The following is a 15,439-nucleotide window of genomic DNA, read 5'->3' as shown; positions in this document are numbered from 1 at the left end:
ACGTCAAGTTTCTATTTTGTTAATTTTGTGGAACCATTTTCCCTTTTTTTATTATTAATAGTTGGGTGAAGCATAGGGTAGGGCATTTTTAGTAAAACATGGGCTTACCTATCAACGTCAATAGCGCTGGCTTGTTCTGCCAAACGACAGTCTTGCTTTATTTTAATGAAAATACATTTTTTGATGTCAACCTCAATTCATCTGAATACAATCAGCTCGAGATAACCGATTAGGTCGTGTGGGTATGAAGGCATTTTCTCAATTTCAGGACAACGGACAGCGGCGTTTTCTACAGCATTCTTTTAAAACTTTTGATGGTGCTTTCACATAAAGTTAAAAAAACTAGATTGACTATCAGATACGATCATATATTTGATCATTCATTCAAACTAATAGAGTGGTGAGCAATGTTCCCTCTAATCTGCACAATCGCGCACTGCTCGCACATTCTCAGCGCACAATAAAATCTATGCAGCGCAGAAAATAAAATCCAACGTAAACTATACATTGAGCTCAGACATCAGTTTTAACTATGGACCAATAACGTATAACGATCTAACTCGGTGAGTCACAGGTGTCCAGCCAATGATATGATACGGCTCACTTACGCTACGTAGCCAATCATTGCATGCTATTGTGTGTACGTGCCTTGCGCTGTGGCACCGTGCAGATTTGCTAGGTAGGAAAAATACGACGGAGTTAAGAGAAGCTAAAACTACCACCCTATCATGGCTAAGCGAACAGTGGGACATCCACTCATCAAGCCAAAGCAAAACAGAAATGCGCTTCTTTTAAGATGGAATGGCTGTCGGAGCTTGTGCAAAAAGAAGAACAAGTGGTGTAACTGGGTGATATTTTTTCTTTTTCGAGTAAGAAAGGTTTACTCTGCAAAACATGCAGCGAAGCCAAAGTAGCAAGCGAGTTTTCAGAGGGAAAAATGGACTGAATGGAAGTTGGACTACCTCGAGCGAACAACCCCTGGAGAAGTGAGAAAGACAGACGTGAAAAAACTGTGTAATTAAATATTTTAAGACAAAGAGTTACAAGAATTTATACACTATCACAAGCTAGAGCACACATTTCATTGTGCAGAATGTGAATGTTTTAATGTGAACAAAAAGTTATGTCTGAAAGGTGAAATTGTCTCATTTCTCACCATGGCCACAGCAGGACTCTTATATATAACATACTATGCATCTCATGAACAGCAATGTTTTTTTTTTGTTTTGTTTTTAAGTGGGGCAAATCACTTATATTAAAAGCAAACTAATGGAAGTTGCTGCTGTAATCTGATTCTTTTAATAAGCCATGTAACTTTCTATGATCCCAGATTTATAACAGGTGTAATACAGGTGTGTGGCCATAGTGCGCACAGCTGATGTTGCTCTCAGTGGTCCTCAGTTTACTCAGGGAGCCTGTGTGTATGCCCAGACACATGAAAAATTAGAGGGATCATTGGTTGTGAGCTTATTTGTTATTCTGTTATTTTAAAACAAAAGCTTTAAAAACATTTGCCGGGTTACAGCGATAACAATTGAAAAGACCTTCTTTTTTGTGCATAGTTTTTCTTGAAATATTATATGATGATTATGATTATTATTTATTTATTTATTTTACTTATTTCATTTTTAATTTTTTTGTTTTCGATATATAAGTCTAAATTTAATCTGCAGTTTTTCATTTTGAACTCACAGGGCCGCTGTTGACCATAGTGTGTTTTGAACAGTAGATTTGCAGCAGGACCTCCTTTCTATCGTTCACATAATGAAGAAGGAGCACGACGGGAAAGGACCGCAGCAGATATTTAAAAGGAAAAAAAAGGGGAAAGAAATATCAGACTGACAACTTACGTGCTTTTGCGTGGATTGTGCTTGGTTTGAAAGATTGACTGCGGCTGGAACGGAGACAAAATACTCGATTTTTAACCAAAGAGTTTTTCAGTGGAACAATACACGGATAGAACAATGAGGAGGCAAGTAACGGTGACTATCTTTGTCCTCTCCCTCGGCTTTGTGTTCGGGCAAGTTTCTTACTCTATTCCGGAGGAAATGGCCAAAGGATCTTTAATAGGAAACATAGCGCACGATTTAGGCTTGCAAATCAAACGCCTGACATCAGGCAAAGCGCGAATCTTCACCCGAGACAGCGACGAGTACGTCGAGCTAAACAGAGAAACGGGAGCCATCCTTGTGAAGGAGAGAATCGACAGAGAAACCCTTTGCAAAAAGACGACGCCTTGTTCTTTACATTTTCAGATTATTTTAGAAAATCCAATTGAATTTTACAGCGTTACGATCCAGATCACAGACATTAACGACAATGCGCCATCTTTTGAGAAGCGAGAAAAGAAATTCAAGATTAGTGAGTCGGCAGTGATCGGGGCTAAATTTGTTTTAGAAAGAGCGGTCGATCTTGATGTCGGAATTAATGACCTCAAAAGCTACACTTTAAAACCGACAGAGAATTTTGAGTTAAAACTACACAACAACCCCGATGGGAATAAAAACGTAGAGATGGTGTTACAGAAGCCATTAGACCGAGAAAAACAGCAAAATATGAAACTGGTGTTAACAGCTGTTGACGGAGGAGAGCTGCAGATGTCAGGAACGATGCAGATTGTTATTACAGTGCTAGACGCTAACGATAATGCTCCGGTTTTCACACAACATATATACAAAGCTACTGTTACTGAAAATTCAGCAAAGGGAACAGTTGTTGCAACAGTTAAAGCTTCAGACGCAGACGAAGGCTCTTATGGTAAAATAACATATACAATAACAAACACGTTCGATGAAGTCAAAAATATATTTGAAGTCAACCAGGAAAGCGGTGAAGTGATTTTAATTGGAAATACGGATTTTGAAGAGTCAAGAAGTTATCAGATACATTTACTTGCCAGTGATGAAGGTGGTCTCACAGATTCTTGCAAATTATTTGTCGATATACAAGACACAAATGATAACAACCCACAAATTAAAATCATGTCAAAGTCTACTCTTATTTCAGAGGACGTGAAACTAAATACAGTAGTAACAGTGATAAGCATCGAGGACAAAGACTCAGGGAAAAATGGAAAAGTAAAATGCTTCGTAAATGAGGATACGCCTTTCAGTTTAAAATCATCAGCGAATGATTTCTACAGTTTAGTGACAGACAGCGAATTAGACAGAGAAACAAAAGCGGAGTTTAACATCACAGTGACCTGCTCTGATGAAGGAGTTCCCTCCCTCTCCAGTAGCATCACTCTTACATTACAGATCTCTGATGTAAATGACAACGCACCTGTCTTTGAGAGGAGCTCATATGAGGCCTACATTGTAGAAAACAACACTCCAGGACTTTCTATATTTACAGTAAAAGCTACAGACGCTGACTGGAACCAGAATTCTCGCGTTTCTTACATGCTGGAGGAATCCTCTGTTAACGGAGTGCCAGTCTCCTCATATGTATCTGTTAGTGCTGATAGTGGAGTCATCCATGCAGTTCGCTATTTTGATTACGAGCAGATCAAAGATTTCAAGTTCTGCATTAAAGCGCAGGATGGAGGCTCTCCTCCACTCAGCAGTAACGTAACTGTGAAAATCCTGATCCAGGATCAGAACGATAATCCCCCTCAGGTTCTGTACCCAGTCCAGACTGGTGGCTCCATGGTGGCTGAAATGGTTCCTCGTTCAGCAGATGTGGGCTACCTGGTGACTAAAGTGGTGGCTGTGGATGTAGACTCTGGGCAGAATGCCTGGCTCTCCTATAAACTACAGAAAGCAACAGACAGAGCGCTGTTTGAAGTGGGCTTACAGAATGGAGAAATCAGAACTATCCGTCAGGTGACTGATAAAGATGCTGTGAAACAAAGACTGACTGTCATAGTGGAGGACAACGGGCAGCCCTCTCGTTCAGCTACAGTCATTGTTAACGTGGCGGTGGCGGACAGCTTCCCTGAAGTGTTGTCGGAGTTCAGTGACTTTCCACACGATAAGGAATACAATGACAACCTGACTTTTTACTTAGTGTTGGCTCTGGCTGTGGTTTCCTTCCTCTTCATCACGTGCTTAGTGGTTATTATATCAGTGAAGATCTACAGATGGAGACAGTCTCGCATCCTGTATCACTCCAGCCTCCCTGTGATTCCATATTATCCACCTCGTTACTCAGAGACTTTGGGAACAGGAACTCTGCCACATGTGTACAATTACGAGGTGTGCAGAACAACTGACTCCAGAAAAAGCGACACTAAATTTGGTGGAGCTGGTAGTCAGAATGTGTTGCTAATGAATCCCAGTTCTACAGGGACGATGCAGAGGATACAAAATGAGAAGAGCATCCTGGATGAACCCGACTCTCCTCTAGAGGTTAGAAGGCTCTAACTCTTTCTATTCTGTTTTACCTATTTTGAATTCTAGCATAGAGGCATTGTGTGTATTTGTAAGAGAACCAGGAAACTTCATAGCTGTTTTATTCATTGCACTTGCTTTTTTAAAGGTGAAATATTTAAATTTAAAATTGTCTGTTTGCATTTTTTGCTGAGCATTTGTTGGTTCCTATGACTGAATCTCGTGTGAAGAGCTTTGGGGTCTTATGGCTCTGTTAAAGCACAAAATGATTTAACGCTAGTTACTATTTTACTACATAGTTTTGGTTTTATTTTTAACTTATATGCATAAAGCTATGGGGTATTTGACAAAATGTGATTATTTTTGTAGCACATAAATCCAGATAAAAATATTTCTTGACTAATATATTTTTTATCCCATAACCTTTTAGAAAAAGTTGTCTTGTTATATCTTTAGTTTGTTTAATATGATTGATTAGTCTTGAAAAATTAAATTTTTTCCTCAAAATGGTGAACTTTTGTTTTAGTTTGCTAGTGGCAATGCATGGTCGTGCTTGACTGCATTATCTATTAGTATTGTGGACTCGGTCATTTCAGCACAATGGACAGCGAAACCATCTTCGAAGGTTGATGTCCTGCAACATTTAGATGTGTCCCCGATTCAACACACGTAAATTATATGGGTCAGCTACTACGGAAGCAGGCAGATACTTTTTCATTCTTGTTTAAGATCTAATAAATGCATTCTGGTATGTTGATGTAGATAAGCATGTAAAAGTTGCATTACGTCACCTCTCGAGGATTGGGGCTTGATTCCATGTCTCATTAAACCACATACACGTGTTTACTATCATTTTGAGTTATCAGATCCTTTAATATACATTTCCTTTTTAGTTCTTTTTTTTTTCTTTATAAAACCTGCTCTATGGTCTAAGGATATTGTTGTATTAATGACTTAAAGCATTCTGCGACTTGAAATGCACCTTTTTGGATTATTTTAAGGTTTTTCTACTGTAATAATAATAAAAATAATAAAGATAATAATGATAATGATAATGATAATAATAATGATAATAATAATAATAATAATAATTATTATTATTATTATTATTATTAATAATATTATTATGTTATATTATATTATAATTTATTATATTAATAATAATAATAATAATATATTATGTTATAATAATAATATAACATAATATAATAATACCAATAATATACTATATTAATAATAAAAAAAAATAAAATATTATTATTATTATTATTATTATTATTATTATTATTATTATTATTATTATTATTGCTTCTTCTTTGCCAGACGCATCTCCATTTTATATCTGTGTAGTTTTTCCATTTGAACTCTTAGGGCCGCTGTCGACCACAGTGTCTAACAAACAGTGGGTTTATGGCAGCTTCTCCTCCGCACCGTCGACATAATGAAGCAAGAACACGACGTGAAAGGATCGCTAAAGCCTTTTAGAGTTTTTGAAACCGTTTTCGGATCATCGTTGCTGCGTGAATGTTGCTGGTTTTGAAACAATGGTTATGAGCTGAATTTACATCAACATCATCGCCAAGAGTATTACCATCAGGATTTCTCAATGGAATATTACTAGGACAGAACAATGATGAGGCAAGTAACGCTGTTCATATCCGTCCTCTCTCTCGCCTTTGTGCTCGGGCAGGTGTCCTACACTGTACCGGAGGAAATGGCCAAAGGATCTTTGATCGGGAACTTGGCTCATGATTTAGGTCTGCAAATTAAACGTCTAACTTCGGGTAAAGCACGGATTTTTACTCGAGACAGCGACGCGTATTTCGAGCTCAACAGAGAAACAGGGGTCCTCCTTGTTAAAGAAAAAATTGACAGAGAGGCGCTCTGTAAAAAGACGACGCCGTGCGCTCTGCAGTTCCAGATTATTTTGGAAAATCCGATGGAATTTTATAGCGTCACCGTCCAAATAACAGATATAAATGACAATGCGCCGAAATTTGAAAAGGATGAAATTGATTTCAGGATAAGTGAATCGGCTGTTACTGGAGCTAAATTTGCTCTGGAGAGAGCTGTCGATCTTGATGTTGGAATTAATGACCTCAAAAGCTACACTTTAAAGCCAACACAGAATTTTGCTTTAAAGCTTCACAATAATCCTGATGGCAATAAAAACTTGGAGATGGTGTTACAGAAGCCTTTAGACAGAGAAAAACAGGAAAAGATAAATCTGGTGCTAACAGCTGTAGATGGAGGAGAGCCACAGATGTCAGGTACGATGCTGGTTGTTATTACAGTGCTAGACGCTAATGATAATGCTCCAGTTTTTACACAACAGCTATATAAGGCTAGCGTTATTGAAAATTTGCCTCAGGGAACAATTGTCACTGCAGTTACAGCTTCAGATGCAGACGAGGGATCTAACAGTAAAATAAGATATTCAATTAGAAACACATTAGATAACGTGAGAAAAACGTTTAAGGTGAACCAGGAAAACGGCGAAGTAACTTTAATCGGAAAGACAGATTTTGAAGAGTCGAGGAGTTATGAAATAGATTTACTTGCTACTGATGAAGGAGGACTCACGGATTCTTGCAAAATTATTATTGACATACAAGACACAAACGATAATGTACCAGAAATACATATAATGTCAAAGTCCACCATTATTTCAGAGGACGCGAAACTAAATACAGTTGTCACAATGATAAACATCGAAGACAAAGACTCGGAACAAAACGGAAACGTAAAGTGCTACATTGATGAGAATCTGCCTTTCAGTTTGAAATCATTAGCAAATAATTTCTATAGTTTGGTGACAGACAGCGAATTAGACAAAGAAAATCACTCAGAGTATGTTATTACAGTGACCTGCTCTGATGAAGGAGTTCCCTCCCTCTCCAGCAGCGTCACTCTCACCTTACAGATCTCTGATGTAAATGATAACACGCCTGTATTTGAGAGAAGCTCATATGAGGCCTACATTGTAGAAAACAACACACCAGGTGTGTCTATATTTACAGTTAAAGCTACAGATGCTGACTGGAACCAGAATGCTCGTGTTTCGTATATCCTGGAGGAATCCTCTGTTAATGGAGTGCCAGTCTCTTCATACGTATCTGTTAGTGCTGATAGTGGAGTCATCCATGCTGTTCGCTCTTTTGACTACGAGCAGATCAAAGATTTCCAGTTCTGCATTAAAGCGCAGGATGGAGGCTCTCCTCCTCTCAGCAGCAATGTGACTGTGAAAATGATAATCCAGGATCAGAACGATAATCCGCCTCAGGTTCTGTATCCAGTCCAGACTGGTGGCTCCATGGTGGCTGAAATGGTGCCTCGTTCAGCAGATGTGGGCTACCTGGTGACTAAAGTGGTGGCTGTGGATGTGGACTCTGGACAGAATGCCTGGCTCTCCTATAAACTACAGAAAGCCACAGACAGAGCGCTGTTTGAAGTGGGCTTACAGAATGGAGAAATCAGAACTATCCGTCAGGTGACTGATAAAGATGCTGTGAAACAAAGACTGACTGTCATAGTGGAGGACAACGGGCAGCCCTCTCGTTCAGCTACAGTCATTGTTAACGTGGCGGTGGCGGACAGCTTCCCTGAAGTGTTGTCGGAGTTCACTGAATTTCCACACGATAAGGAATACAATGACAACCTGACTTTTTACTTAGTGTTGGCTCTGGCTGTGGTTTCCTTCCTCTTCATCACGTGTTTAGTGGTTATTATATCAGTGAAGATCTACAGATGGAGACAGTCTCGCATCCTGTATCACTCCAGCCTCCCTGTGATTCCATATTATCCACCTCGTTACTCAGACACTATGGGAACAGGAACTCTGCCACACGTGTACAATTACGAGGTGTGCAGGACGACTGACTCCAGAAAAAGTGATACTAAATTTGGCGGAGCTGGTAATCCCAACTTGTTGATAATGGACTCCAGTACTGCAGGGACGATGCAGCGGATACAGAGTGAGAAGAACATCCTGGATGAGCTCGACTCTCCTCTAGAGGTTAGAGACTTTTAAGTTGCTTGTTATTCCTAATGTATTTCATCATCTACAGCTTTGATTGCGGACCATTAAGCCACGAGGTTTTGTTTGACTTTTCTCCTTTTCAAATGTAACACGTTTTGTTGTTCAGTACCCTGGATAGAGGAATGATGCTTCATTGCGTAACTTTTTAAATACATCAATCTACTGCTGCAGATACCTTCTGCAGTGACATAGTTTGGAGTGTGGGTTGTCTCTGCAACAAAATATAAAACAAATATTAAAATTTTAAAAATAATTCAGTCAAGCTGATTTTGAGTATCATTTTTGTTTAATCGGACTCTGAAAAAGAAAGTTGTCTGCCTCTAATTTCTGCAATTAATATTTTCAACTCTAAGGGTCGCTGTTTGAAAGGTTGTATTTTTATAGTGTCTCTCTCTCTCTCCTCCTCGTCTCCTTGTGTTGCATTACGCCTTCGTTTCCTAGCGTTTTAATAGACGACACGAGCAGTTCACGTTCGCTAAAATCTCTAGGAAGGAGAGATTTTTTCTTATGAATGCGCATTTTCTGTTTAATTTGCAGAGTGGAACGACTACTATGCTTTCTTTGCATGGACTCTTTTAGAAAGATCGGTGTTTTTTGTGTGTGTTTTTTAGAAAGGATCCAGGTTTGACAGAACAATGAAACGGCAAGTACTTTCTTTTCTTTCCGTGCTCTGTGTGAGCTACGCGCTTGGACAGGTCAGTTACATCATTCCCGAGGAAATGCCCAAAGGTTCGGTGTTAGGAAACATAGCTCACGATTTGGGTTTGGATTTGAAAAGGCTGAAATCAGGTAACGCTCGTGTATATACAGGGGGTAGTATGGAATATATTCGTCTAAATAAAGAGAGGGGAGTCCTCGTTGTTCAAGAGCAGATAGACAGAGAGGCTTTGTGCGGGGAGACGACGCCTTGTGCTTTGCATTTTCAGCTTATTTTAGAAAATCCTATGGAATTGTTTCGCGTCACAGTCGAGATTACCGACATAAATGACAACTCGCCTAGTTTCACACGCGCGGAAAAGCGCTTTGAAATCAGCGAGTCTGCAGCCATAGGCTCGAAATTTATATTAGAGAAAGCGATGGATTCTGACATTGGGATGAATGGACTGCAAGAATATACACTTTCTCCGACTGATAACTTCGTTTTAAAGCTACAAAATCAAGCAGATGGAAGCAAAAAGGTTGAGATGGTTTTACAGAAGCCGCTAGACAGAGAAGAGCAGGAATCTATGACACTGCTGCTGACAGCTACAGATGGCGGAGAGCCGCAGATGTCAGGGACAATGCAGATATTCGTCACTGTTTTAGATGCAAATGACAATGCTCCAATATTTGATAAACCACTGTACAGAGCTAAGATATCAGAAAATTCCCCAAAGGGCGTCAGTGTAACCACCGTAAAAGCGTCCGATAAAGATATTGGTTCAAATCAGGAATTGTCGTATCTCATATCTCCAGGCAAACATCATTTGACTGAGATGTTTAATATTAACCCTAAAACTGGTGAAATTACACTGACTGGTGAAATAGATTATGAAAAGTCAGCCATTTATCAAATGGATATTGAGGTGGTTGATAGTGGTGGTTTGTCAGATTCCACAAAATTAATAGTTGATGTTATCGATGAAAATGACAATTTCCCCCAAATAAATATTGCCTCAAAGACAGATAATCTAATGGAGGACGCACCAAAAAATACTGTAATTGCAATGTTAAGTATCAGTGATCCAGACTCAGAGAGTAGCGGAAAAGTTGGGTGTTATATACAGGATAATGTTCCCTTTAAAATAGAGGCGACTTTAAATGGGTTTTATAGATTAGTTACGGAAGTAGCTTTAGATAGAGAAGTTTCTCCCAATTATGATATCACAGTGACCTGCTCTGATGAAGGAGTTCCCTCCCTCTCCAGCAGCGTCACTCTCACCTTACAGATCTCTGACGTGAATGACAACGCACCTGTCTTTGAGAGGAGCTCATATGAGGCCTACATTGTAGAAAACAACACACCAGGTGTGTCTATATTCACAGTAAAAGCTACAGACGCTGACTGGAACCAGAATGCTCGTGTTTCTTACATTCTGATGGACTCTGCTCTTAACGGAGTGCCAGTGTCCTCATATGTATCTGTTAGCGCTGATAGTGGAGTCATCCATGCAGTTCGCTCTTTTGACTATGAGCAGATCAAAGATTTCCAGTTCTGCATAAAAGCGCAAGATGGAGGCTCTCCTCCACTGAGCAGCAACGTGACTGTGAAAATGATAATCCAGGATCAGAACGATAATCCGCCTCAGGTTCTGTATCCAGTCCAGACTGGTGGCTCCATGGTGGCTGAAATGGTTCCTCGTTCAGCAGATGTGGGCTACCTGGTGACTAAAGTGGTGGCTGTGGATGTGGACTCTGGACAGAATGCCTGGCTCTCCTATAAACTACAGAAAGCCACAGACAGAGCGCTGTTTGAAGTGGGCTTACAGAATGGAGAAATAAGAACTATCCGTCAGGTGACTGATAAAGATGCTGTGAAACAAAGACTGACTGTCATAGTGGAGGACAACGGGCAGCCCTCTCGTTCAGCTACAGTCATTGTTAACGTGGCGGTGGCGGACAGCTTCCCTGAAGTGTTGTCGGAGTTCAGTGAATTTCCACACGATAAGGAATACAATGACAACCTGACATTTTACTTAGTGTTGGCTCTGGCTGTGGTTTCCTTCCTCTTCATCACGTGTTTAGTGGTTATTATATCAGTGAAGATCTACAGATGGAGACAGTCTCGCATCCTGTATCACTCCAGCCTCCCTGTGATTCCATATTATCCACCTCGTTACTCAGACACTTTGGGAACAGGAACTCTGCCACACGTGTACAATTACGAGGTGTGCAGGACGACTGACTCCAGAAAGAGTGACAATAAGTTCGGCAGAACTGTCAATCAAAACCTGTTGATAATGGACCCCAGTTCCACAGGGACGATGCAGCGGATACAGAGTGAGAAGAACATCCTGGATGAACCCGACTCTCCACTAGAGGTTAGAGATCAATATAGATGATGAATACTACATTTTTTTTAATACTCAAAATATTATACTTCTGATTTTGATGGGTTTTTTTTATCTTATTTAAATATGGTTTTGTGTTATTTTTTGAAAATTCTACCACTGTCTCTCTATATTGTACAATGATTTTTCTCTCGGGTTCTGTGTTTCTGTTATTTATTGTAACAATAAAAGCAAAGATTATTAATGCTCACAGTTAATGGAAAATTATTAGGGAACTATACATGTATCATATTAGTAATACAACTTTTTTCATTTGGTTGAATCAGTAAAAAGTAATATCAACAGTAAATCAATAATAATGACTATATCATTATAAAGGGTGGATGACACTAGTTCTTATAAAGAGATGCATTATTTACAGTGAAATAATAACAATAATAATAATAATAAAAATTATTATTATTATTATTATTATTATTATTATTATTATTATTATTATTATTATTATTATTATTATTATATATTAGAATACATATTATAATATATAATATTGAATTATATATTATTATATATAATATTATATATTATTATTAATATATGATGTGTATTATATATTAATATATAATATATTATTAATATTATCTATTAATATTATTATTATTATTATTATATTATTATTATTATTATATAGTCTTTTATTATAGTTTTTATTATCATTTTTAATATTTATTCATTTATTTCAGTGCTTATTGAGCAATATTATTCATTCTGCTCGTCTTGCGTATCTTTTCTTTTTCAAAGCATTTAACGGAATCGCCGCTATTGGCCAGTATGTGGCAGTCTTAGATAGGACTTGTAAATATTCCTCCCCTTTACATGTGATGTCTTAGACAATAAAAAGACCCGAAACGCCTGCAGTTGGTTGAACGGATCTATCCTCGCTCATGCTTAAAACTCCTCGTCATTTTTGGACGGATATTTAATACCCTTTTGACGTTTTCCGCCTTTTTCCATCTGGATTTCGATTCGGAATATCCCGGCTACGCAATGAGAGGAGAAGTGCTGCTATTCTTCTGCGTTTTCTGCGTGGACGTGGTTTCGGGGCAGGTCAGCTATTCTATTCCTGAGGAAATGGTGAAAGGTTCATTAGTCTGTAACATTGCTCAGGATTTAGGTTTAGAATTAAAAAGGCTGAAGTCGGGCAATGCTCACCCTTATTCGGGGGACAGTGGAGAATACATCGAGCTCAGCAGAGACAGGGGTGTCCTCATAATCAAAGAGAGAATCGACAGAGAGGCATTGTGTGGAGACATGACTCCCTGTGCTTTGCATTTACAGATGATATTGGAAAATCCGATGGAGCTGTTTCGAATAACTGTAGAGATTACCGACATTAACGATAATGTGCCCAGTTTTGCTTCGACTACGAAACGTTTTGAAATCAGCGAGACGGCCTTTATTGGGTCTAAATTTGTCTTGGAAAAAGCTTTGGATGCTGACATTGGCGTGAACGGACTTCAAAGCTATTTGCTTGAACCAACAACCAATTTTGCTCTTAAACTAGAGAGTCAAGCGGATGGGAGTAAAAAGGTAGAAATGATTTTACAGAAGCCTCTAGATCGAGAGAAAGAGAGAGAAATATCTTTACTACTGACTGCTGTGGACGGCGGAGAGCCGCGAATGTCTGGTACAATGCAGATAACTGTTAATGTGTTAGACGCAAACGACAATGCACCAGTTTTCACTAAATCCGTCTACAAGACGACATTAGTGGAAAATTCTCCCCGTGGTACAAGTGTTATTGCTGTTAGAGCTTCAGACAAAGACGAAGGGTTAAACGGGCAGGTTTCATACACAATTACAAATAGCAAGCAACGATTATCCGAGCTCTTCCAAATCGATAGAAAATCCGGGGAGGTTATTTTGACAGGAGAAATAGATTATGAAAAGGCGAAGGTCTTACAAATAGACGTCGAGGCGACAGATAACGGAGGGCTTTCTGATTCCAGTAAGATTATTATTGATGTGATTGACATTAATGACAACAGTCCCCAGTTAAAAATACTCTCAAAATCAGCATCTGTTTTAGAAAACGCGCCTGAGAATACTGTGATTGCCATGCTCAGCGTAAATGATCCAGATTCCGAAAGAAATGGCGAGGTGCACTGTAAAATTAATGACGAGATTCCTTTCAAAATAAAGGACTCAAAGAACGGATTTTATAGTCTAGAAACAGGCGTAGCTTTAGATAGAGAAGAAACCGCACAATTTAATGTCACAGTGACCTGCTCTGATGAAGGTGTGCCCTCCCTCTCCAGCAGCGTGACTCTCACCTTACAGATCTCTGATGTAAATGACAACGCACCTGTATTTGAGAGAAGCTCATATGAGGCCTACATTGTAGAAAACAACACACCAGGTGTGTCTGTATTCACAGTAAAAGCTAGAGACGCTGATTGGAACCAGAACGCTCGTGTTTCTTACATTCTGATGGACTCCTCTGTTAACGGGGTGCCAGTCTCCTCTTATGTGTCCATCAGTGCTGATAGTGGAGTCATCAATGCAGTGCGATCTTTTGACTACGAGCAGATCAAAGATTTCCAGTTCTGCGTTAAAGCGCAGGATGGAGGCTCTCCTCCACTCAGCAGCAATGTGACTGTGAAAATCCTGATCCAGGATCAGAACGATAATCCACCCCAGGTTCTGTATCCAGTCCAGACTGGTGGCTCCATGGTGGCTGAAATGGTTCCTCGTTCAGCAGATGTGGGCTACCTGGTGACTAAAGTGGTGGCTGTGGATGTGGACTCTGGACAGAATGCCTGGCTCTCCTATAAACTACAGAAAGCCACAGACAGAGCGCTGTTTGAAGTGGGCTTACAGAATGGAGAAATCAGAACTATCCGTCAGGTGACTGATAAAGATGCTGTGAAACAAAGACTGACTGTCATAGTGGAGGACAACGGGCAGCCCTCTCGTTCAGCTACAGTCATTGTTAACGTGGCGGTGGCGGACAGCTTCCCTGAAGTGTTGTCGGAGTTCAGTGACTTTCCACACGATAAGGAATACAATGACAACCTGACTTTTTACTTAGTGTTGGCTCTGGCTGTGGTTTCCTTCCTCTTCATCACGTGTTTAGTGGTTATTATATCAGTGAAGATCTACAGATGGAGACAGTCTCGCATCCTGTATCACTCCAGCCTCCCTGTGATTCCATATTATCCACCTCGTTACTCAGACACTTTGGGAACAGGAACTCTGCCACACGTGTACAATTATGAGGTGTGCAGGACGACTGACTCCAGAAAAAGTGACAATAAGTTAGGAAGAGCTGGTAGTCAGAATATGTTGATAATGGATCCAAGTTCTACCGGGACGATGCAGCGGATACAGAATGAGAAGAACATCCTGGATGAACTCGACTCTCCTATTGAGGTTAGACCACCATCCTGATGTTTAATCAATTTATTGATTGTGGGCATCACTTTTTCGTGTGATATTTACATAAATTAAAAAAAAAAAAACATACCCGTGCTTTTCTTGTGTAATTTTGATTTCACATTATCTCTCCAATTTTCATTTTAATCAAAATTTTGTTTCTGCTGAGCTTTTTTATTAACCTCGTTTGACTTTTTTGATTTGAAATGTGTCAGGCTTTGCTCAATCGATTAACCAACACATTCTCACTCCCGACTCGTCACATATTGACGACTTGGGCAGGGTCCTTCAGCGTCACATGTTGACGATTTGGGTAGGTCACATGTTTTACGTGGATTATTAACGCGAAGGGTTCTCGCAACCGCTGCCGAACCTTCCAAACGCCGATGATTTGGTTAAGTTTAGGGCAAAAATTACGGTATGGCATAGGGTAAAACCCCTCGCGTCACATAATGACGCGAAAGGGGTACCCTGCGCGTCAATATGTGACGAGGACGGACCGTCCGATGCGTCAATATATGACGAGTGGCGAGTGAATAACTGAGTGTACTTCAGCACCCCGGACAGTGGCAAATGGACTCTGGCTTTAGAAAGTGCCCTTTTCTTGCGCCAGTCTTTCTTCCTTCCTTTTAATAAACCTCGTC

At 39.7% G+C, this 15,439-nt stretch overlaps 1 protein-coding gene across 36 annotated transcripts in view; it reads left to right on the top strand.

Annotated features, from left to right (window-relative positions):
* Positions 1 to 15,439, top strand: part of LOC102232233 (protocadherin gamma-C5-like) — a 255,082-nt gene that overhangs the window by 172,030 nt on the left and 67,613 nt on the right. The window contains exon 1 of one of the 36 annotated variants that reach the window (XM_023328451.1): positions 1,785 to 4,349. The exons of 31 other annotated variants lie outside the window; for them this stretch is intronic. In XM_023328451.1, coding sequence (XP_023184219.1) covers positions 1,965 to 4,349 — 2,385 coding nt within the window. In that variant the 5' untranslated portion in view covers positions 1,785 to 1,964. Of the gene's footprint in view, positions 1 to 1,784; positions 4,350 to 5,796; positions 8,347 to 8,838; positions 11,391 to 12,278; positions 14,793 to 15,439 lie in introns of those variants that run through there. 4 more of the 36 variants (XM_023328450.1, XM_023328449.1, XM_023328452.1 and 1 more) reach the window with 4 other exon arrangements.

This window comes from Xiphophorus maculatus, chromosome 23 (genome assembly GCF_002775205.1).
Source record: "Xiphophorus maculatus strain JP 163 A chromosome 23, X_maculatus-5.0-male, whole genome shotgun sequence".
NCBI classification, from domain to species: Eukaryota; Metazoa; Chordata; class Actinopteri; order Cyprinodontiformes; family Poeciliidae; genus Xiphophorus; species Xiphophorus maculatus.
Note: the sequence above shows the minus strand (reverse complement) of the source record. Positions and strands in the feature narration are given on the sequence as shown.